This window comes from Taeniopygia guttata, chromosome 3 (genome assembly GCF_048771995.1).
Source record: "Taeniopygia guttata chromosome 3, bTaeGut7.mat, whole genome shotgun sequence".
In the NCBI taxonomy this organism is placed as follows: Eukaryota; Metazoa; Chordata; class Aves; order Passeriformes; family Estrildidae; genus Taeniopygia; species Taeniopygia guttata.
Window position 1 is genome coordinate 34,195,133 of NC_133027.1, and position 22,019 is coordinate 34,217,151.

Below are 22,019 nucleotides of genomic sequence, written 5' to 3' on the forward strand. Positions count from 1 at the left end.
CCAGTATTTAGACATAAATTTAAGAAGAACTTGAAATACCTCAAACACAAATTCTCTCTATTGACTCATTTAGTGCAATTATTCTCAGAAACTACCTGTTTGTAGAAATACTCTCCTCAAAGGCAAACTCATCTTTAAAAGTCTGTGCAAAACATTCATTCCCAATAGACATCAAGAATATGCAACATCATTTTCATTTTGACATCCTCAAACCTCAGTAAGAATTCCCTCTTACAAGAGGGCATACACACCTCTTTGAAAATGAAGAAGTTGAGCAGAACCATTCCAAAGTTGTAAACAACCAAGAGGAAGCGTAACTGGAAGGGCTCTCTCGTCTTCATCCATTTGGGGCCCAGCCAGACCGTGAGGAGATAAATAGTGCTTATAGTCAGGGTTGGAAATGGAGACTGCATCAAGGGCCAGTCATCAACACGCTTGTCTGGGGGAGTGAAGCAAACAGAAGGAGTCAACAAGGTCTGAATAAAATATATTCCATCATCACTTTAAGCATTGAATTTGTTAAGTATTATTTTCTCCTGGAATAGCTGCATCAGATAGTAGAAACATAATGCACTCATTCTTTCCAGGAAGGTTAAAGAAAATAGTTAAAAAAAAAAAAAAGTACTGTATCACATTATCTCACAGAGAGATTAATTATGTCATTCAAGCTCTGTTGTCCAGTTCTACATCCCAAAACAATAAAGCAAACAGAATCACATGAGCCCAAACACAAATCAACACACTAATCCCCCAAACAAATTTTGCTTATGATGAATAATGACTGCAGTGGCAGTATAACCAAATATTCATCACCACTGCAAATGAAAGATACATGAATTAGGCAAAATACTGATAAAACCAGTAGCTTTTATTTAAAATTAGGCACTAGAAAGTCTCCTATCAATTTTATACAGGTTGTATGCTGATAACCTTTGCTACTTGACGTAGGTCAGTCTCATGTTTCAGACAGAATACTAACAGTGTTACCAGAAAACAACCAAATAAAAGAGTTCTAAAGGGATGGTTCTAGTCAATTTGTGCTGCCATATGGGAAACAAAGGTTTTATTTACAGTTGCCTTCAGTCACTCATAGGATCCACTTACATTACACATATTTCAGAGCTGAGAATATGCTATATTAAGTTCTAGATCAGTATGAAAAAAGCAGTGTCAGTCTGATGAAACAATGACATCTAGGATTAGAAGACAGCTCTGCTAGAGGAGAGAAGCAAGATTGCAAAGACATATCCATACTTAGTGCCTGTGTTGTCCCGTGTGTCACATGTCCCCCCCATCCTGAAGGCTAATATCAAGCTGTAGCAAGAGATAAAAGGTTACTACTTCATAACTATCAGAACTTCAGATACTGCACAGCTCTATGATACTAACTGGATTATTTTCCTAACGCTTCGGCCAGTTACAGTTCCCATGGATATCACATCACAGAGCTCCTTGGGAAGGTCAGACATCTGAAACATCTGCCTTCAGTCAAGTGTGAGCAAACTCACAAATGCAGCTGGCAAGAGATTCACCTAGGGGACAAGTTTCTTTTAGAGAAGTGTAAGTCAAAGACCATAAAAATCCCTATACTACACATTAATTCCTGATCCCAGGCATAGAACCAGCAAGTTAGAAAACCCTTATCAAGAAAATGAGGAAAGTACAGAACATTGCTGTCATTACTTCTCCTACACTTCTTTCTTGTTTCCTTTGTTGTACTTAAGGCCATAAATTAGAACCTAATTTTAGGAACAAATTTAATGATGCCCTCTATTTCTAATAAACAACAAATACTGTAATATAGGGAAAGAGAAAATGAAGAACACATATATTCTTACTTCCAGATGATTTAATAATAATTGAGCTGCACATTCCAAGTGCTAGAAGGCCTAAAAAGAAATTGAAAAGCAGAAAGAGAAACCTAACTGCTTCCATTATGGCTGTTAACACCAGAAAAGAAAATTCATCCTAATGCACAGAAACTTCAAGAAAGGACACTGATGCTGCTGGAATTATGGGATTCAGCCATGTGGCCACAGCCACCAAAAGAAGCCAAGGGCAAGGTAGGGCAATGACCACAGGGAGGAGTGTCAAAAAATCAGATAGATCAGCTGTAGAAACATAGGCAATAAAAGAGGACCAGAACAGAGTGAGAGAAGACAGCTACCACTTAACTTTTCGTCAAGCTCCTGAAACCACCTACCAAAGTTGAAATCACTACTGCATTGCAATTATTACACTCTTTACAATTTAGTTCCTTCTTGCCTTTAGTGACTACCAATTTGAATTTAAAACCAAAATGTAACACCAGGGAAAAAAACAAAACAAAACAAAACAAACAAAAAAAACACAACCAAGAAATAAAAAGGAAAAAAAAGAGAACCTCATCTTCTACCTGGTACTAAGTAATAGGCAAGAAGGAACATGAAACAAGAAAAAAGGTGTCTCTCAGTTAAGAGACAGCTCTGGGAATAGCCAATGAATGGCATGCTTAATCAAATCTAGATCTCCCTTCACTGTAATGTACAAAGAGTTAAGAGCAAGTGAGGCAAGCAACACAGTTGCTTTCCTAGGTTTCTTGCAATAAGGAATACAAATAGGATAAAAAGAAAAAAAAACACATTAGAGAATCTGTCTTCTATTTTCTAACACATTGTTTCATGATAATCTTACACACTAAAGTGGCAATACAAAGAAATGCGAAAGAGGAAGATTTGAATTTTAGCCAGGAGGTGAACATTACCACCCACTGCTGAAAACAGGAAACCATGACCTGTTCCAGATTTCTTTTTGTGTCAGAAAACATGATACTATTAATCCCTGAATTTTTTCATCACAGGATCTCTCCTGGATAAAGCAAATTAACTTGTTGCATCATAAGTCAACTCCATTCTTATTACACAGAAGGTTATACAAAACCAATTTCAGTTACCTGGCAAGCCTGCTTTTTCATGTTTTACACAGAAAACTCTGTAAAATGCAGACCCTTGCTCTCTTTCAAAGATGAATTTACTATCTTAAGTCATCTGCTCAAGTGGCAAATTTTCCAAGCTACTCCAACACCTTCCTCCCTCCTGGCCCCCATTCTGTTTTAGCAAAACCAGCATAATTTTGTCCTCCTTACTAGCTGGTGCTGATTTCTGCAAATTACAGAGAACTGTGATAACTTAAAGGGGACATATGAGTGCATTAAATCCTGCAGTATTTCACACAGAAAAGGGACATTTTTATCTCAAAGATGAAATAAGCTTGAAATAAAAAGGCTAGCTCCCTGAATTAAAAAAAATCCCTCCAACTGCTGTGAAGCAAAAAGACCAATGCCTTTACCTGATTAGAATTGACAGAGATTGACTGAATCTTTCAGGGGATTAATGCGTTTGTCTTTCAAATCCCAAGACCCAGATTCTAATTCGATCACAAATAAAATGTCTGCTGTAATGGCACAGCCTGTAGTACAGTGTTCTTCTGGTAAGCTGGGAAAAGTTTTACAACAAATACTCAGGGTTGCACTTTATAGCAAAAATGAATCCAGCCTAGATTAAGGCATCTACTACATGTTCTTGATAGAAAATAACTGTTATGTAAGGAAATAGCAGGAAATATGTATATACAAAAGGCTTTCCTGCCATTTTGTGTATATACATTCTACAGTTGCACCTTGCAAAGGCAAAGCACCAGAAGAACTTTTATCTATATATTTATATGTGTATGTATATGTATGTATTATATTTAAGTATATATACTATTATTTATATGTATATAAATAATTTAAATTGCCCTGAGGTACCTACCTTTGCAGGATGTAATTCTTTTTGTGGGTAAATTAACAAGAAATACACATATAAACCCCTTTTGTTAATTTCTTAATTCAAAGCAAGAAGAAGAGCAAGATCAGTGAAAAGGACTGAATATCCTGCCTGGCAATGTCCAAAGAGGACATAATTAACCGATACCTAAATATGGATGGAAAGTGAAGACGAATTTCAATAAGTAAGGCTGCAGTGGTGGTGTTCTAGCATTAAAAATCACAAGAAATTTTTGAGACGCATACTGTAACTGTTTTAATATGCAAGCATTTCTGTTAAACATGGTTCAGCATTTCCTTTCTGATAGACATTTTAGATGGTTCCATTTTCTGCATTTTACTTAGCCTATGATCAATTTTCTTCTTTCCCCAAGAAATACAAACTTTAAAAATAAGCAAACAAATGCATAGCACAGTCACTTTGACATTCACCTCAAGAAATCCTGAAACAGTACAGTGGTGATTATCTTTGCTTTTAAAATCAGTTTTAGAGAAAATATTACATCACTAAAATCCAAGGTTACTGCAATTCCCTGTGTTCATGTTTGGTTCAAAATAAATACTTAGAAAATCTTCAGTTTAACAACATATGTATTCCTGAGCTATAAGGCTGGTACTCACTAATTTATCTGGAGAGACTTTCAAAGTTATTAATAGCTATTGATACTATTCTCAGCAAAGACACTTATAGTGCCAATCCAGCACATCCATCTGTCCGATTACATTTCTAAAGACACTGCAGAAATGACAGTGAGCATTTAAAAGTGGTTCTGTGAGAGCTCTCTGCAGATCACCTTTATTTCAACAACAGTACTCTCAAAGCCAGCCTCAAGTTTAAGAAAGATTTCCTTGAACAAGTAAAATTTTAACTTCACAATATAAGGAAGGCAAAGCAGTATTACCCAATTGAAGTACTGTTCCATAAACCAGTGGTTTAATTATCTAAGAATTTCCCACATCTTGTTAGTTCCATTACCACTATAACTGAAATAACTACAAAATGAAAACACGTATCATATAAAAAAAGAAAGGTGAGAAATATAACTTCACACACCTTGTTTATGAAATTTTCACATTAGTTTCCTCCAGTGATTTTAGTGCTTTAGTGATCCCCTCCCTCCCCCTTTTGTTTCTGGCTACAGATAAATATGCAATAAACTTCTCTCCAAGATTATTATTAGAAATACTGGTTCAGTCATGTAAATATTTAAAAGTGAATATAAGATTCACTCTGGCTACACAACTGCTGCAGACTGGATCTGTTGAAAGTGAATTTGAATAAGCATCCATCTGATTAGACCCTATGCTTTTAAACTAAACTGAGCAATACATGAGAATAATTTAAAAGTAGATTTACTGTTAGCAGTTAGTAGAAATTCCAAGAAAAAAGTTCAGTCTCTGACTAACTAACACTTCAGAACAACAACAACTAAAGCTATAAAATTAGCCTTTAAAATAGTACATGACTACATGGGCTGATAATGAAGCAACATTGCAGAGTGAAAGTTGAGAGGCCATATATTTTTGGATGGAAAATCTGTAGAATTAAAAAATTTCTATTCACTTACTTTTATTTTAATAGAGCTGTTCATATGGCCCCAAATGAATTTTTCTTTTAGTTTGTCATTGCTTGAATTAACTTACCTGCTTTGCTACTGATTATTCATCGCACAAATAGCACTCTATTCCTCAATTAGTGGAATTACAGAATCATTAAAGTTGGAAAAGACCTTCAGGATCATCTAGTCCATCCTATGACTGAACACCACCATGTCAACCATAGCACCTAAATTCCATGTCCTGTCATTTCTTGAACACCTCCAGGGACGGTCACTCCACCACCTCCTGGGGCAGCCCATTCCAATGTCTAACCACCCCGTCCAGTGAAGAAATTTATCCTGATGTCCAACCTGAACCTCCCCTGCACAGCTTCAGACCATTTCCTCTTGTCCTGTTGCTAATAATCTCAGTTTATAGTTTCTTTAATGAGAAATCCTGTAATAGCAGATTGAAGTTACTGCATTAACTAAAATTATATCCCTATAGCCTCATCCATGTTTCAGGCAAAAGAAAAGTCCATGTCTGCTTTGGAGGGATTGTGCAGACAGATTGATACAGGAAAGCAAAATGACTGGGACAAAAAGAATGGCTGGTTTACACTCCTTTCTCACCTATCATACTTGGCAATGCCTGCAGTCTTCTGACATTACGGGTGTTTCTAAGGAGTTTGTCAGGGCCAAAGATACCTGTATCTAACTCAGAAAGAATCTAGTATCATCTACCAAGCAAAGGCCATGAAGCTTCCATTGACACATGTATAAGCCAAGAGATCTTTCTAAGAAGAATTTCCCATTTAAGTACAGGATATGACTTTTCAGAGGCAGCAAGCCGGGTAGAATATATAGCAGCTTGCTGTAAAATGTTAACTAGCATAAAGTTGCTCTCTACAGCCAAAAAAATTAGGATTAACATTTAGGATTAAAATTGAGGATTAAACTTTAACTAGTTCACTATAATTTTCTTTTCTAGACACATCATTTTTTTCTTTCCTCATTTGGGTAGTTTTGAACAGTTATCAGGTCCGTCACTAGTTGATTTTTTTTTTTAATTTTCCTCAAAGAAACACTTCATCTCATTCACCTGCAGGCATATTTTCCAATTGTAGAATCATCTTCATGCTCATCTCTGTATACTCTAGAAACATTTAAATCAGACTTGCACTGGTTTCTCAGGAAACAGTCAAGCCCCTGCTGCTTTATCTTGCAAAAAATTCTTTATTATCATAATGTCACAGAATCAATGGTGGTAATAACTGGCAAGAAAACAAAATTGTGAGTATCAGAGAATCACAGAATGGCTTAGGTTGGAAGGGACATTAAAGATCATCCACTTCAAATCACCCTGTCATGAACAGGGACACCTCCCACTAGAGGTTGCTCAGAGTCCCATCCAACCTGGCCTTGAACACTTCAGGGATGGGGCATCCACAGCTTCTCTGGGCATCCTGTTCCAGTGCCTCACCACCCTCACAGTAAAGGATTTCTTCCCATGTATGGTATTGGTAAACTAAGGATGACATGCACAGGATATTATATGCACAAAGGCTCCCAAAACCCAGGAAAAAAAAAAAAGCATAACAGCTGATCTGGTTTAAATTTTTTTTTTTTCATTTCTTAGTAGATCAGTAGAGAGAAAGCAAGTTTTTTTTAAAATCTTTGATAACAAATCTAAAAATTTGAGTTAAGTACTTTGTCTATCCTTAAGCTTTAACTAGTCAGGAACAAATACGTTCAGATCAAGAACAAGAGACATCAACATTTTATGGCAAAGCATTGTCATTTTAATAAGCCATAAAACATAAAACTAAAGTGCAAGAATAAGAGTGTTCAGCCTCAAGCACAATGAATAATGAGAGCACACCCCAAAAACCAAAACAATGAAACCCACATATTCTAAGTTTGCTGTACAAAACTCTATTGTGGTCAGAAATGAGAGAAGCCTGCCCCAAAACCAAGAAGACTACAAGGCAAGACTAACAGGTACCACCCATTACCAGCTGTGGCTTTGTTTTGAATTTCAGGGCTTTGTAATGGACTGCTTAGTCTTCTTTAAAGCTGTAAGCAGCAATATAAAATCAAAATGCCATGCAGCTAAGAGCAACATCTCCTGCAGCTAATGAACACCTGTGTAATGTGCATGTGTTTCATAAACTCCCATTAAAGTAACAGGAAGGCCAAATCCCAGTTTGTTGTTAAAAGGCCAGATGCATTTTCACTAGCCTTCCTGTTACTCTGACCAGCATCCCAGTCTTCTCAGGACTCCTAGTAGTCATTAATACTATATTGTCTTTGTGCCTATATACAGCAATTACATTATACACGTGTTCCACGACAAGGATAGTAATGGAATTACTATGAAGTTCAGGACACAAGACAATTTGCCATCAAGTCACAGGATTTTCACATCCAAAGAGATTACCTTGCTCAAATTATATTTATCTCCTCCACTGATAATGATTATTTGTGGGGACAGTACAAATGCTCTGTTTCAAGAAATAATAAAAATATAATCCTCATTGAAGCTTACACAAGATATGCAAGATACAAGCCCTTGAGGCATGAAGTATTCTTCTGGTTGCCAAATCTTCTTTTCCAAACATCACAAATGCACGATGCATTCCCAATGCAATGATGCCTGCATGCTTTTTCTTAAGTATTATAAGTTATGGAGCAAACAGACAAAAGCATACAAAACCCCCAACCCTATGCATACAATGTAATTTTATAAATTAGTTGCAGACTTTATGATCCAGCATATGTCTCTGTAATTCTAAAGCAGTAGCAGTATTGCACAAAACACACTTCAAAAAGCTTTTCTTCTACCGAAACTTCTATTCAAACGTTTATGTTTTTTGCCAAAACTATGTATCTAAACTCAGACTGGACATGTCACTACTTCCTACAAAAGCACTGGGGTTTGGCACTATGAAAATAGTTGTAGGAGTATCAGTAAGCAGTAATACAAACACGGGATTTATGCACATTCAATACTGCAATAACAGATTAGTCTATTGGCCCACCCAGAGTTTTATAATGCTGAAGGGGATGATCACAGGGTAGGATGATCTTCTCCAAAGACAGATATTGCTACTGGAGTCCTTCAGTTTAAACATAAGTTCATTGAAAAATGTGAAAGATTATTAATATCAGTTCAATAATAACTCTGCAAGGTCTTATCCACTGTAGAGAAGTGCTACCTCAGTACTACTCAGCATACAAGGGACATGTCTAATGTGCTTACACACCAGAAGGACAGTGATGTTTAACTACACAGCAAATATAAACAACTTGCATTGATGCTCTTGCAATGCAGCTATTTGGGATTGTAGATGAACATTTAGAGACCTTTAAATGCAGTGCTTGAGCATGTATGAAAACCAGCAATGGCAAGTGAAATCTACCTAAGAATAATACCAGAAAGCTACTGGAGAAAATTTGCAGAAGCAGCACAGAAAATTCTCTGATAAACTACCTGTTTTTCCTGTTTGCATTATCACAAGGATGCTCCTCATCACTTTGGTTTTACAGAAGGATGAATGAGATGAGAATTTTGTTTTGATTAAAAACTACAAAAGGAGTTACTGAAATGCATTAGCTCTTCAAAGTTCAGAGGCAGAAGTAAATTTACAGTTGTGAGAAGCATCTGGTCTTCTGTTAACTTAACACAAATACATCAGTCAAAGCCTCCAAAACAAAACTCTAAAACATTTAGAACTTAATTCCTCAACATCCCTTTAACATCAGCAAAAATTACAAACTGGGGGAGTGAGGAACCAAGCACAAAAAAAACAACAAAAAAAAAGACTATTTTTGAAATGATGTTTTTCAAATATGAACTGAATGACAAAATGCTTTTAACCCAAAAGTGATTAAAAGAATGATCAGTGTCTGAATTTTTCATTCACTAAGTACACAGTAGCAAAATCATCAGTTTGGAAGCTACATAATGTCCACGTCCAAACGACTGCTACAACCAAGTCTTTTCACTTCCACAGTTGTGTTACTGTCCATGCTAACACATGGGCCCCAAGCTTCTCTAATGGTTTCAGCAATAACGTTTCTCCATCACCATAAAAAATCCAGGTATCACTGAAATGGAGATTGGACAGAGTAGAAAAAAACCTGACCTATTTATCAAAGCATTTTAGGATACTCTGTATGTAAGTATTTCTATTAGGCATATCTGTTCCTGGTAAACCACTTAATATTCAACTGTGTAGAAAATATGATTATGAAGTCTCCTATTTACCCAGGTAGTCAATTTAAGTACTAACTACTTTTCTTTTTTTTTTTTTCCTTTATGTTAACTCAAACCATTTAAAAACAAGGTGTTACAATGATGTTCTAAGAATAGAAGGACATAAAATCACATCAGAGAGAAGATTTGCTGGCTCAACAGAAAAAGTCAAAGACATGGGTTACAAATACACTTCTTTCAGCAATGTTCTAGGAACATTTAGAAAGCAATAAAACTTTTTTTTTGTTTTTTTTATTTGTCTTAACAGGGAGAAAGAATCAAGGAGATAATATCTATAAGCAGATAGAAAAAAGAAAACAGAAGAACACCATAGTTAAGTATGTAAACTAAGCACAACATATGCAAGAGCTGGAAGAAGAAACTTTTTGGATGTAGCAGAAATAGATAAGAGGAATAGGAAAATACGATGGAAACAAACCAAACAGTCAAGAGTTCATGATTATGCTGAAACAGAAAGTGAAACTAGGGATGTGGTGGTTTGAACCTCTCTGAAGGCCAGGTATCCACCAAAGCTGCTCTATCACTCTCCTCTCAGCTGGACAGGGTAGAGAAAATAGAAGATAAGGCTCATGAGCTAATCAGAATCACAGAATCACTGGGATGGAAGAGACCTTCAAGATCATCAAGTCCAACCCATGCCCCAACACCTCAATTAAACCATGGCACCAAGTTCCACATCCATTCGTTTTTTAAACACCTCCAGAGATGGTGACTCCACCACCTCCCCAGGCAGACCATTCCAGTACTTCACCACTCTTTCTGTAAAAAACTTTTTCCTGATATCCAACCTATATTTCTCTTGGTGCAGCCTAACACTGTGTCCTCTTGTAAAACTGTGTTCTCTCATTCTGTCAGCTGCTGCCTGGAGAAAGAGACCAACCCCCACCTGACTGCAGCCACCTTTCAGGGAGTTGGAGAGAGCAGGAAGGACAGGGAGAGGTCACAAACTGATTACGGTCATGCACAAAACAGATGTGACTTGGGAAGTTACTTGAATTTATTACCAATCAAAATCTGAGTTGTATAATGAGAAGTAGAACAAACCTGAAAAACACCTTTCTCCCAAATTCTCCCTCCTTTCCAGGCTTAACTTCACCCCTGATTCTCTATCTTCTCCCTGCCAGTGGCAATGGGAGATGGGGAATAAGGATTACAGTCAGTTCATCATGTGCTGTTTCTGATGCTGCTTCTTCCTTAGGAGGAGCCTTTCCCCTGCTCCAGGGTCAGGCTGCTCCCACAGGAGACATTCCTCCATGAAATTCTCCATTCTGAGTCCTTCCCACAGACTGCAGCTCTTCACAGACTGAGCCAGTCTGGGATCCTTCCTGCCAGGAGCCTGCTCCTGTGTCTGGGTCACAGCCTTCTTACAGCATCCACCTGCTCTGGTGTGAGGCTCCTCCACTGGCTGCAGATGGATCTCTGCACCCTATGGACCTCCACAGGCATCAGGGGCACAGGTACCTCACCATGGTCTTTCCCATGGGCTGCAGGGGAATCTCTACTCTAGTGCTTGGAGCACCTCCTCCATGTCTGCAGATTACCACATATTCTCACTCTTCTCTTCTCTGGCTGCAATTATTCTGTGCCATTTCCACCCCCCTTCCCCCCCCTTTCTTAAATACATCATTGTAAAATCATAGAATGGCCTGGTTTGGAAGGGACATTAAAGATCATCCACTTCAAACAACTCAGCCATGAACAGGGACATCTTCCACTAGACTGGGAATGTCTCTGGACAACCTGTTCCAGCATCTCACCACCCTCGGAATAAAGAATTTTTTCCCAAAATTTCTAACCTAAACCTTCAGTCTTTCAGTTTGAAGCCATTCCCCCATATCCTCTCACCACAGGCCCTTGTAAAAAGTTTCTTTCCATTTTTCTTGTAGGCTCCTTTCAGCTACTGGAAGGACACAATTAGGTCACCCCAAAGCCTTCTCTTTTCCAGGCTGAACAATTCCAATTCTCCTAGCCTTTCCTCATAGGAGGGGTGCTCCATCCCTCTGAACAACTTGGTGGCCCTGCTCTAGATTTGCTCTGTTAGGTCATTGTCCTTTTTGTGCTGGGGACCCCAGAGGTGGAAGGTCTCACAAGAGTGGAGTAAAGGGACAGACTCACCTGCCTCAATTTGCTGGCCATGCTGCTTTTCATGGTGGGATTGCTGTCACAGAGATTTTATTACCATCATTGATTGGCTCAGCCTTGGCCAGGAGCGGGCCCATCTTGGAATGGGCTGGAACTGGCTCTGTTGGACATGAGGGAAGCTTCTAGCATAGTCCCCCTAGTAGCAAACCCTTGCCATGCAAACACAAGGGAAGAAACTCATGGTACAAGCAGACACAATGCCACGGAGGGAGTGAACGCTTCAGGATGGAAGTTAAGGATCAAACCACTGAGATTATTCAAGTACTTAAAGAAAGAAACTGAGTTCAAGGCACCAAGCAAAACAAAACCAAGGGCAATTGATGCCCACAGGCATCACTATCTTGCATCAAATGCAAGCCAAACTTGGTAGCTTATTCTCCCTCACCTTCCATGAGAGAAAGGTAATTTAGCTCATGCTTATCTTGAGATCCAAGCACACACAAAATGAGTTAATACAAACCACGCTGCCCTCTGTTCATCTCCAGGCTTGCCTTGTAGCTACTTACTGCTTTGCCTAGTAGCTGGGATGCAGTACTCAAAACCCCAACAGGGCTAACACCTAAGTACTGCCAAGCCTGAATTTCAGAGCTGCCTTCATTTGCATCCTTAAAATTCCACAAGTTGAAGTTCATACACTCAGAAGCACTTGAGTCTGACAACACTGAGTACCCACATGTCACCATACAAAATCCAGGAACTGTATTCAGCATCTACATCCTCCTAAATGAGGTGTCAGTCAGTGCCACTCTAAGAGATCTTTATGAAGTGCAGTGGTAGCTCCAACTTGGTTTCCAAATACAGCTTGAGAAAGCAAGGCCTTGTCATATATTTACTAGTCAGAGAAGTCCTACCTTATGGATCAGATCTGTCCTTAAAATCACACTGTCACAACTTCTGTGCTCTGGGAACACCCCAGTCATATCAACACTCTTTAAAAGCCAAAGTTGTAATTCTTTTAATGGTCAATTCTTTTTAGATAAATGAACTCTCATTTAGCTCTATTTTTTCAGGCCATTCAGGCATTCATTCAACCTCACTTGCCCTACCTCAAAAAACTCTTCAGTACACACAACAGCCTCTTCTCCTCACTTAGCCTTGCATCCTAGCAAGTTCTTCTCAAAGTCCTCTCCATATCTGTTTGGAGTCTTTTCATTCATTCATCTTTTATCTAAATGCTCTCCCAACCAATCAAGTAACTCCAAAAACCTGTCTGGACTGGCAGAGGAAAAAGTGGAGTCTTGCCTCACCCACTTCTGATCTACAAGACCTTAAAAGGAACTACATCCTATGTTCCCTAAGCCTCTTCTACTACCTGTCCTTGTGCAGCCTTTGACACTCTTCCCTGATTGCACAGGATAGCATAGCATAGCTGCCTTGAATACAGCCTCTTCTGGTAGTTCATATCTATAACCACAGGCCTGCCACAGGCCCCTTCACCCTGAGCACAGCACGAATGCAGGGCGGCAACTATGAACACTCCTAGTCAAGGTGCTCCAACCAGAGACGGCTATCTATGGAACAAGAGTTCAGCCACTATCCTTGATCAATATGTGTAACCAGTGGAGTCTCCAGGATGAATGCATCTGCTTCATAGCAAGGGTATTTCAAATTCTCAAGAATTCTTCACCTCTGGTTGCAGTATGAGCTCTAGGACCACATATTGATTTGCACCTCACGATGCCTCAGCTGAGAAACATTATTTGCTTGGAACTCTGCAACAGTAATTTACCATGTGCTGAATTCTGAACATCTAATCATTTGGCCTTCTGCAGCAGGCATTAAGATCATGCAATCAGCTTGCTTAAACTCTGTATACAGCCATTTCCAGATCTTTTCCCATGGATTCTCCTTTAAGAGTATTCATAACAACTTATTTCCTTCAAAGATTTAAAGACATGCTACCTACATAGTTTTAGAATGAATTTTCAAATATGCAGTTATGTTCTTGTCATTTTGTCTACACTTTTCCTTCTGGAATATGCTGATGAGTGTTCAAACAGAAGTTTGTATTACATTCTTGCTGGTGCTCTTTGAAGGTTTTTTTTTTCTGTTTCATTTCTTTTCTGGAGCTGAGATTTGCATATACCTCTACAACTTCTCCTCCTTCATTTTAGGAAAGAGAAGTATTTCACTCAAAACTCAGCTTCTCATCCATAGAGTTCATTTTGCTTATATTCTCACATGACCAAGGTCTTGAAGCTTGCTGACCCAAGATCTCTAAGTAGACATTTCCCCTTCACTAACGTACTTTTCTGAATGATGTTTCCACTTCCAAAAATGGTTGGTATCTGTTTAGTTCTGATTATGTCATTTGAGTTGTACGATCTGATAAAATCTCCTGATGATGAAATGGGGGTAGAATTTCCCTAAAACACTCAGCAAATTGCCTTCAGTACCAAGCATTATTTTTTTCTTCACTAATAAATTCCCTCCCTTCACTAACTGGCAATTAAATGTCAAATGAATCAAATAAACTCCAATTGCTCAGTTTAGTTGACAGCAATCTCATGATCTAGGCATTAATATTCCTTACTTTCACAATCAATTTCTCCATGCGCTGTTTCTGCCACAGGATTTTTCTTTGTGTTTCTGCTGCAAGACAGCCAGCCCAGTCAGACAGCTTTTCCATTTCCAGTATGTTTCTCCCTGTCTAATCCTTGTGTTTTACGCAGTCATGGCCAGAGACTGAAGAAACTATTCCCTTGAGAAGAATATTGTATCTGCAAGACAAGCATTGTGCCATATCACCAAATCTGATGCTCAGCCAGCCCTCTGAAAGTTTAGGAACATGTTCTGCTTTGTTTCTGTGAAACAGACTTCATGAACCTTAATCTCACCCTTCATTCTCTTTCCCCATCATCATCCTCTGAAGCACTTTCACTGGCATTCTACTTGCCTCCAGCTTTGGCACAAATCCTCAGCTACAAGGGACTACTTGCACTCAGAGTGTTCTGCTAAGCACCCCAGTGAATTTTTCTCAAACATAAACACTCAGGATCCTTTGGTCATACTTGGGTTCTCTATGGGGGAAGGTACAAGGGAAGCATAAATGTGTTTTGTTCTGGTTCTGTTCCCTGGACTGAAAAAGAAAATGAACCTGAACTTCCTGGGTAATTTTAAACTAGTCCCAAGGTCTCTTAATAAAAGCGTTCATGGCAATCAGTGTTCTCAAGGAAGCTGCTCCACTGGTTCACCTTTTGGGCAACCAGCAAGTTTCCCATCTTCTCCATCCTCACCGCCTTAGACTTCTGACCCAACTGATAAAACCTAGAATTGAGGTTGCTCCTGAACAAGATGCTAGGTAGAACACTACCCTACCACTAAAGTGAAAGTTTGCATCTCTCCTTTCCTACTGATGGAAAAAGTCTGTAAATAGTTGCTGTTCCAAAGCAGTCCCACGTGGCCTGGGATGGCCCTGCTTCCTTTAAACTCTTGAGCTCCAAGAACAATCATTCTCATCCAAAGTCAGTAAAGCCTTCTGTTCCTTAGCTCAGTACATTCAAATTAAGTAGTTCCTCTAAATAAATATTTTTGAAAAGTGTTTCATGAAACTTCTTTTCAAGCCACAGCCTCCTATTCCCCCTCCCCAGCTGACAATGGTCTCTTCACCCACATTTTGAGATTTCCACACTCTTCTTTCCTGGATTGTGTCCTGAGTTATTCATCTTAATAGTTCCCCTGGACTCAGCCTGGAACCTCCCTTTAAGTCATTTGCTCAGTCATCTAATCATCCCCTTAATCCTTCCTGACAAATCCAACCCCAACCAGCTACTCGAGCTGAGAGAAAGAAGGAAGCCCTGCCCTAACAATTACATGCAACTGGTCCCATGCCCTGACAGAAATAAGGGCATGGAATTCCTAGATCATATTTCCTGATAGTAACTGTTCCTCTGACCACCTCTTTTTTTGCTCTCGATGACCGCTAAGAACATGTTTTTGACCTTTCTATTTCTTCTTGAAGATTATGGCTTCCTAACTTATGTCCTTCAGCCTCCTAAGTGAATATATAGTTACAATGGATATTGGGCTTTCATGAAAGGGGTCTGAAAGTAGTCAAGGGTGGAGAGAAAAAAGTAGTTTTGCAACAAATGAACAAGCAAAAGCATCAAGCTAATGCTGCAAATGTATTTGATAATATACTCAGGGAAAAAGGTCACAGAATGCTGCTATTACTCCCAAATGCAAGACTTCAAAAACCAAAGCCACAAACAAATCAACTTTAGACAGCATGCTTAATGCTAAAAGAAATTGTAACATCAACTCAAAATCCATTTAGGCTCATTATATACTTGGTCTTTTGGGTGGTTTTTTTTTTTTTTTTTTGGTCTCAGAAAAGGTCAGTTGCTTTTTAAATAGCACAAAGCAGGGGAGAGAAATGATCAAACCTTTAATGTGCAAAAATAAAGCAGCACAATACTCAGTGGGATGTTCTGGCACAGTTCTACACAAGTGTCATCACAGGAGTCCGAGGCAGCAGGAGAAAACACCTACTGGCAAGACAATCTTGCTGAATACAGAGAACAGTGCTAAAGACACAGGTGTTCAATAAAAAATGGAAGAGGGAAATGGAGAGAATAAGTGTAGGAGTAGTAGTGGGAATAAAATTTCTTCACATTTTGTTGTGTAATTTTGCTGTGTAGTAGTGTTTCAGTATGATTTATTGTGTAATGCTATTGCATAGCATCATTTGTTGAGCAACTTTGCTGCGTGGTATAGTTTTTTATTTAATGATATTGAACATTAGGCAATGGTCTTGCATGCCATAATTTGTGTTTTCTGTTGAGCAACATTACTGTCATAGCTCTTAACACAAAGGTGAATTCATAACAGTGCTGAATTTACAATTTTAACATATCATAGAATGGTTTGGGTTGTAAGGGACCTTAAAGATCATCTACTTCCAACCACCCTTCCATGGGCAGACACACCTTCCACTAGAATTTCAGAGCCTCATCCAACCTGGCCTTGAACAATTCCAGGGATAGGGCACCCACAAGTTCTCTGGGCAACCTGTTCCTGTGCCTCATCATCCTTGCAGGAGAGATTTTTTTCCTGTTATCTAAACTTACGCTCTTTCAGTCTGAAGCCCTTACCTTGTCCTATCACTACATGCCCTTGTAAAGGGCCCCTCTCCTGCTCTTGTGTTGTACCTCTTTTAGGTACTAAAAGTATGCTATATGTTCACTCAGAAATGGCAAAAGGAGACAATTATTTTTATCTCAACAAAGAAACATGCAGAAAAGCAGCAAACTGAGCAGGTATTTTTGCAGAACTTAGGGCATTAAAATTATTTCACTGAAGAGCCACACAGCATTGCCTCATGAATAACACTTTCTATCCTGAGCTACCTTGTAACTCTTGTAACTACAATGTGACATATTACATATTTCATCTATCCCTACCTGACTGTAAAAACTACAGGAGAACCTCATTCCATATACAGCTGGGTATAAATAAGAACTGTAATGCGTTTTTCATGTGACTTAGGCTCTACTCAAAACTAGCCTTGAAGGGACCTGCTGTAATCCAAAATCTGAACAAGAAACTCTCCACAAGATAGCACTGATGACTTCATTACAATGGAATCCTGCTTTAACAGCAATGCTACCGAACTTAAAGCAAAAATTAAAATTTTTCCATTAGTAAATTAGTAAGACTTACACATATGTTAGGGGCAAAACAATGTGATTCTACTAATGCTTAACATCCTCCAAAGAAGCAGAAAAAAAAACTTTGCTCTATGTGTAGCATCACTGTTACTTACTTATCATTACATTCTTAACATTTACTTGCTTTTTCTTTTTTTTTTTTCCCCTCCTCTGATCATTTTTGCTTACAACAGACATGGTCAACTGACAGACTAACTTTATCAATTACTTGATTTGTTTGAAAAAAATAGCACAAGTTCTGATATATTTCCTCAACTTCAAAAATGTTATCAACTTTGTACCCACATCTATTTTTATATCCATCTGAAAATGCTATTGATTGACTAGAATAGCATTTCTTTCATTTGTTACCTGGCAGTCTATGAACAATTGTATGTTGCAAGAGTCAGAGAGCAAACACTGGCAGGTTACAATGCAGTGCTGCTGCAAGCATTTTTATTTGCTCTCATATTCTGGCAGTTTTTAAAAACAGAAGAGAAAAATAATGCAGGCTCAATTTTTAAAATATAGCAAAACACAGAAGCTATGGAAAGTTAAATTGTAAAAAAAGTAAGCTCATTCAATCTATAACATAAGATTAATTTATTATCTGACAGATGGCAGAAGGGAGGGGGGGCGGAAAAGCAAAGACTGCTGATGCAGTGAGCTTCCCGTCTGTAACGAAGGCCCCACATTCCCACCTTTCACATCGCCATGAAATACATCCACAGTTGCATGCACTCCAGTTTTGCTCTGTGTGCTTCAAAATAGCTAAACCTCATCGCTGCGTGGACAACGAGAAAGTGAAGAAAACATCCAAAGGAGTAAATGATCCTTCTGCCAGCTGCCCGTGGCCACTCACAGTAGCAACTGTGAAAGCGACTCCCTTCATTTGACACACGAGACAGAACCATTCACACTGACCAGTAACACTTCCAGAGCTACCGGTCACTGCAGCAAGGTACCACCTCATTTGCTGTCCCAGCACTGCAAGCTGCTTTTGCACATTTCTCCATATTCCAAGACACTGACTCTTCCTTCAGCATCTGCCACACTGCAGTCGTGGAGTGCCAATACAGGAGTGGAGCACATTGAAAACGGAAAACAGCAGGACTGACCCAAACACATTTAATAGAAAATGAAAAGCTGCTGCACTGGCGGTAACAACCATTTCCTCATTTCTTTTGCTGAACTCCACGCGATGCCGACGCGGGGCTCCCACCTGCCGCAGAAGCCAAAGACCGGCTGTGCCGGAGGGCCTCGCTTACCTCCGACATCAGATGCCCGTATGACAACCCCAAGGCACTCCGCGGCGGCAGAAAACCGGAGGAACCACGGCCCTGGGAAGCGGATTTCGCTACGTCCACCCGCGGGCGCCCGGGGGACGCGCTCACCTTGCCGCGGATCGATGCCCCGCGCACCCGGGCCGCTACACGGGATTACGGCGGATAAACAAACACCGCACCGAGCGCACCCGGAGGGGCGAGGAGGGCCGGCGGCAGTGGGGGGGGTCTGCCCCCGCCGCGGCCCCATCCCGGGGAGCCGGAGCGCGCTCCGCGTCTCCCGGGAGATGGAGCCATTTTGAGCCGCTGCGCATCAGTGGCAGCGGGCGGGGGGCGCCGGGCACGGCGATGGCGGGGCCGCGGCCGCCCTGGCGCGTTACCTCGGATGCTCCAGGTCCAGCGGTAGAACTCCAGGGTGTCGTTCACCACGCTGGACACCAGGCCCATGGCGCTGGGGGGCTCGGCGGCGGCGGCACCCATGGTGAGCAGCAGCAGCAGCGGCGGAGCCGGCAGACCTGTCTCGGCGCGTGCGTCCGTGCCTCTGCGCCGGGGCTGCTGCTGCTGCTGCCCCTTCTACAGCCGGGGATGTGATTTAAATCTCTATCTCTCCGTATCTTCCCTCCAGACTCCGCCTCGCTCCCGTCACCGGCTCCCGTGCCCCGCGGGCAGGGTGGAGGGCGCGGAGGCGGGGGGCGGCGCGGCGCGGCCGCGGCTCCGCGCTCGGTGCCCCGGCTCGGCGCTCCCGGCTCGGTGCGCAGCGCCCGGCGCGGTGCGGGGCGGGCGGGGGCGTCACGTGGCCGCCGTCCCGCTGCCCCCGGCGGCGCCCGCGGTGCGCGGCCCCGAGCAGCGGCCCGGCCGCGCAGGCGCCCGGCGACCCGCGGAGCAGGTGCGGGACCCGCTCCTCCTCCCTCGGAGGGCGTGTGGGGTGGCGAGGAGGCGCTTGTTCTCTCGGCCTGGCTTTTTATGTTCAAATAGGATTTTTTTATTTTTTATTTTACCAGAAAGGGGGGAAATGAATATTTCAGTAAACTCATATTTCCTTTCTTTCTTTACTCTTTGTACAAGTTTGGATTTCATTGACAGACACGCCGAGGGTCCGGCGTGAGCGGTGTTGGCGTTACCTCCGTCTGTGCATATCGAGGCTCTTCTGCTGCTTCCAGGAGCCCTCGCTAAGACCCCTTCTCCTCCCAGTACAGATAACACCAGCAACCGCAACGGAACCTCGCTACCTCCCTACCCCACCACCTGGTGGCACTTCCCTGCCCAGCCTTCTCCAAGTAACACCCAGCTGCCCTTCTCACACCTCCCCTTATCTCCTGGACCAGGGCCTTTATGGTCGTTTCATGGAGCAGAGAGATTCAGCTGCCTGGAGTGTTGCTGGGTGCTACAGGAGAAGCATCCGTTCTGCACCCTGTGTTTCAGTCCCAGCAAAACCTCTGTCTGGTGTAAAGGCGCCACCTGCTCCTCACACCCTTTGCTTCTTATCTCCTTGGCAGCTTGTTTGCCCCGTGATCTTGCATAGTGCAGATGGCTGCATGACACCCTCGGGAGCGAGGGGCAGGAGGGGACCTGCTCCACCCAAGCTGCAAGCTTTCCATCTAGCAGGCAACAGATCAGATGGTGTCTGCCTCTCCCTCCTCCAGTGCAGCAGCACCTCTATCACTTCTTGTCACTTGGTCTTGGTGAGCACAGCTCGAGCTCCTCCTCCTGGGTGAGTCAGCCCCGGCTTAGCTCCTGCACTGCTCTGGCTGCTGAGATCCCAGCCCTATGGACAGGAGAGGCACACTGGCCATCACTAGTTACTCCACTGGAAGCAGAGTCACTGCACCAAAACCAGGTGGCTGGCAGTAGGGATCACCTACACTGGGAAAATGAAGAGGAGCTATGTCAGCACCTGGAGGCCTCAATGGACAGGGAAATCCAACTTACCCCAATGCCGGCTGAAAGTTGGAGCGAAGTGGATGTATGGGCAGCTGCTACTTCTCTCACATGAGAACAGTCAATCAAAATTCTTCAAGAATTACAGTGACTTGACTTATGCCTTGTTTTGATGGTGATGATCGTGGCAGAGGGTCTGATGAGAGCTCTGAAATGGATCTATCACTGGTAGAGCAAGTTGAACACCAACCTGCTTCTCAAGTTGCAAGGAGGCAGACAGTGTAGTGTTAGCTGTGGTTCCTGTGCCTCCAAAAGGAGAAACTACTGCAGTGTATTGTTGGACTTTTAGTATCTTGATATGTGGTTAGCATTGTCTAAAGCACAGCTTCAGAACTTTTTGTAACATTATCATTTAAATCAAAAGGAAACCAGGAGATTGAGTCATAATCCTCAAATTGGTATGTGGCCATTTGTGTTGGCCACATGCTGGAAACAGAACGGCTTCTGAGTGAATCAACATGGCAAAGATTCGCACTTCCCTGCCCTCTTGGGCAAGATATGGACTTAGCAGAGTGCCACCAGCACAAGGAGTGAAGATCCACAGTCCACCAAGGAACAAAAAAGGAATAAGACATATTAGCAATATGAATACATATTTCTGTTAATAATTATTTGTATTATAGCTTACATATACTTATTTTTTCATTAGAATGCCTATTTATTCTGTGGAAGTATTTTTGCATCACTGACACCAATAATAACTGTTTATAAAGTGTTTATATCATCCAATTTACTCTTTCATCTATTTCTGATTAGGTAACTTTTCTTGATGGCAATTAAATACTTTATATTAGCAATATGATTGTACATAGATAATTTCACAGAGCCATTAAGGCTTGAGAGGAGCCACAACTGAGTTGCAGAGTTTGGACAAAAGGGAGAAGATGAACTATCTTACAAGAGTAACTTCCTCTGTGCTTTGAGATTGCCTTAAAAAATATGCTAAAATTTACAGCTAACTATTTTCATTAATTTAACTTTCAGCCTGCAAATATGTGGACATACTTTTAAGATTAGGTTTGTGTCTGAGGCTTCCAAACACATCCCAGTTAATTTTCTACATTTGTGCACCCAGCAGGGTATGCTACCTTAAGAATGCTGAGTCTTCTACTTAAATAGAGCAGAAGGAGGAAGGCATCCAAAGGCATAGTATCAAAATATCCTCCAAGGAAATCTTCAGCATGGTAGTCAGAAAATGATGATTTTTGATTTTTCAATATCATTAGTTGGTCAGTGTTGTAATTTTCTACTTGATAATCTACTTGTTCCTAAAACCTGGACATCTCAGATGGGCAAATTTCTACTAGCAAAAGGCAGATCTGTGGCAGCTGATCCCAGAGGAGCACACACATGAATTCCCAGCTGTGCTTCAGCCATTTGCCCAGT

At 41.1% G+C, this 22,019-nt stretch overlaps 1 protein-coding gene across 1 annotated transcript in view; it reads right to left on the reverse strand.

The window, feature by feature from the left end:
- ELOVL4 (ELOVL fatty acid elongase 4) overlaps positions 1–19,180 on the reverse strand; it is a 32,783-nt gene extending 13,603 nt beyond the window's left edge. The window contains exons 1-2 of the mRNA XM_002188699.7: positions 19,076–19,180; positions 252–439 (exon numbers count right to left, since the gene is read on the reverse strand). Of these exons, the coding sequence (XP_002188735.1) occupies positions 252–439; positions 19,076–19,175 (288 nt within the window). The 5' untranslated portion in view covers positions 19,176–19,180. The remainder of the gene's footprint in view (positions 1–251; positions 440–19,075) is intronic.
- Between the last annotated feature and the right edge of the window lie 2,839 nt (positions 19,181–22,019).